The sequence below is a fragment of the Arachis hypogaea genome, chromosome 5, assembly GCF_003086295.3.
Source record: "Arachis hypogaea cultivar Tifrunner chromosome 5, arahy.Tifrunner.gnm2.J5K5, whole genome shotgun sequence".
In the NCBI taxonomy this organism is placed as follows: Eukaryota; Viridiplantae; Streptophyta; class Magnoliopsida; order Fabales; family Fabaceae; genus Arachis; species Arachis hypogaea.
Window position 1 is genome coordinate 2,516,496 of NC_092040.1, and position 2,201 is coordinate 2,518,696.

A 2,201-nucleotide genomic window follows, 5' to 3' on the forward strand; every position below is an offset into this window, starting at 1 on the left:
ATAATTTAGTGGCTTTTAACTATCAATTTTAACGTAAAATTACTGTAATGAAATTTTTACCTTATTTTAATATATATTTATCATAATTGAATGATAGTAAATAAAGAATCATGTATAATTTTTTTCATATAAAATTACTAATTAATAATTAATAATTATTAATTAAATATTATTTAACTATTTTAAAATTTTAACTATCAAATTGTCCATGAGTTTGTACCATAATATTATTATATTTTGAGAAATAAAATAAAAAATGAAGGTGTGTGTGTATATTGTGTATGGAAATCTAGTTAGAGATATAGTGATACAACTTTTGATGACATTTATTATTTATTGTCGTTATTTGGACAGCAGAGCAGTTGGAAAGGCAGCCTTGTGATTTTAATGAACCAAAAAGCTGAAACCCCATAATCCCCCTCTTCTTACATACTTTACCTTTTCAATTCAAATCTTCTGATCTGAATCATGAAACGGCAAAGGGTGAATAATGAAGGAGAAGAAGAAGGTGGTCCTCCATTGATACCAGGTCTACCAGACCACATAGCTCACCTATGTCTCACACGAATCCACCCTTCAATTCTCTTCCCAGTATCCCACTCATGGCGCCGCCTCATTTACTCCCCTTCCTTCCCTCCCTTCTCTTCTCTCTACGCCATTCTCTCTCCTCACAACCACCACCATCCCACCATCCAATTCTTCAACTTCGATCCAATCTCATCCCACTGGCACCCGCTCCCTCCGCCACCCTCTCACCCTTCTCTCCACCACCTCCTCCTCCGCCACCCCTCCTTCCTCTCCCGCAACCTCTCTATACAATCCGTCTCCGCTGCCGGCTCTCTGGTTCTCCTCGCCGGCACCACCCACAACCTCTTCCCGGCCCTCCCTCGGCCCGTGATCTTCAACCCGGTGACAAACTCATGGGCCTTGGGGCCCAGCCTCACCACCCCACGCCGCTGGTGCGCAGCTGGCGTCTGCAGAGGCGCTGTCTACGTAGCCAGCGGCATAGGGACCCACTTCTCCCTCAACGTAGCGCGGTCGATGGAAAAGTGGGACACTCAAAAGAATGGGTCTCAGTGGGAGAAGAAGACCGCTCTTAAAGACGGAAGGTTCAGCAGGGAAGCCATTGATGCTGTTGGTTGGAAGGGGAAGCTATGCATGGTGAACGTTAAAGGCGATGCAGCGAAAGAAGGGGTTGTTTACGATGTTGAAAAGGATCTTTGGAAGGAGATGCCGGAGGGGATGCTTGCGGGGTGGAGGGGACCGGTGGCGGCCATGGATGAAGAAGTGATGTTCGTTGTTGATGAAGTGAAAGGTGTTGTGAGAAGGTACGTTGAGGAACAAGATTCTTGGGAAGAGGTTTTGGAAGATGAGAGGCTCAAAGGTGCCGAACAGGTTTCTGCCGAGGGAGGTAGGGTTTGTGTCGTTTGTGGCGGTGGTGGCGGCGGCGGTGGGATTTTTGTGGTGGATGTAGTGGCGAGGCCTCGGAGGATATGGGTGGTGGAGTTGCCGGAGGGTTTTGAGGCTATAGCTGTTCATGTGCTGCCTCGGATGCCCATAACTGATTTTTCTGTTAAAGTTTGAGTTTTTTTTAATTTTTATTTTTCTTTTAATTTGTGCAAGAGATAAAAAATGAAAAGTTGATTGAGAATTTATAAATCTAACCTTTCCTGCTGTGATTGGCTAATTTTTTATTTTAATTGTAAAATAAAAGAGTTATTTATTTATTTTTATTTTCTTAGATAAAAAAATTAACTTAATTTAGTCTATTAATCAATTTATTTATCTGCTTAAGTAGATATAGAATTCAATAATATCTTGTAGATATAATCATTTATTATATTTTGTGATAATTTTAAAATAAATTTTAATTTGTAAAAAATTAATTCTTAATTTATAAATTTAAATTTTTTTTAAAAATATTATAAAAATATAAACTAGGTCTTGGGTGGGAGAATCTATCAATTTTACTGTCTGTTATTATTGGTTGATATATTTTGTTTGTAAAATAAAATGATTTTTTTTTTTACTTTTATGCCTTTTTATAGATAGGTTGAATAGTCAACTTTCTTTCTATATTTGTTTTTGTGGCCGGTGGTGGGTTGTCTGTCGTTGAAAGTGAGAATTTGTCTTCAAGCCGTTAAATGGTGGAGTACGTATTCGAATGTATACTTGTATGTGGTGTCAAAAAAATAGCTTAT

The 2,201-nt window shown here is 39.0% G+C and overlaps 1 protein-coding gene across 1 annotated transcript; it reads left to right on the forward strand.

The window, feature by feature from the left end:
- The first annotated feature begins 215 nt into the window (after positions 1–215).
- Positions 216–1,674, forward strand: LOC112800154 (F-box/kelch-repeat protein SKIP25-like). Its single transcript, XM_025842262.3, has one exon. It carries the CDS (start codon positions 469–471, stop codon positions 1,582–1,584), a length of 1,116 nt encoding a protein of 371 aa, XP_025698047.1. The 5' UTR covers positions 216–468; the 3' UTR covers positions 1,585–1,674.
- The last annotated feature ends 527 nt before the right edge of the window (positions 1,675–2,201 follow it).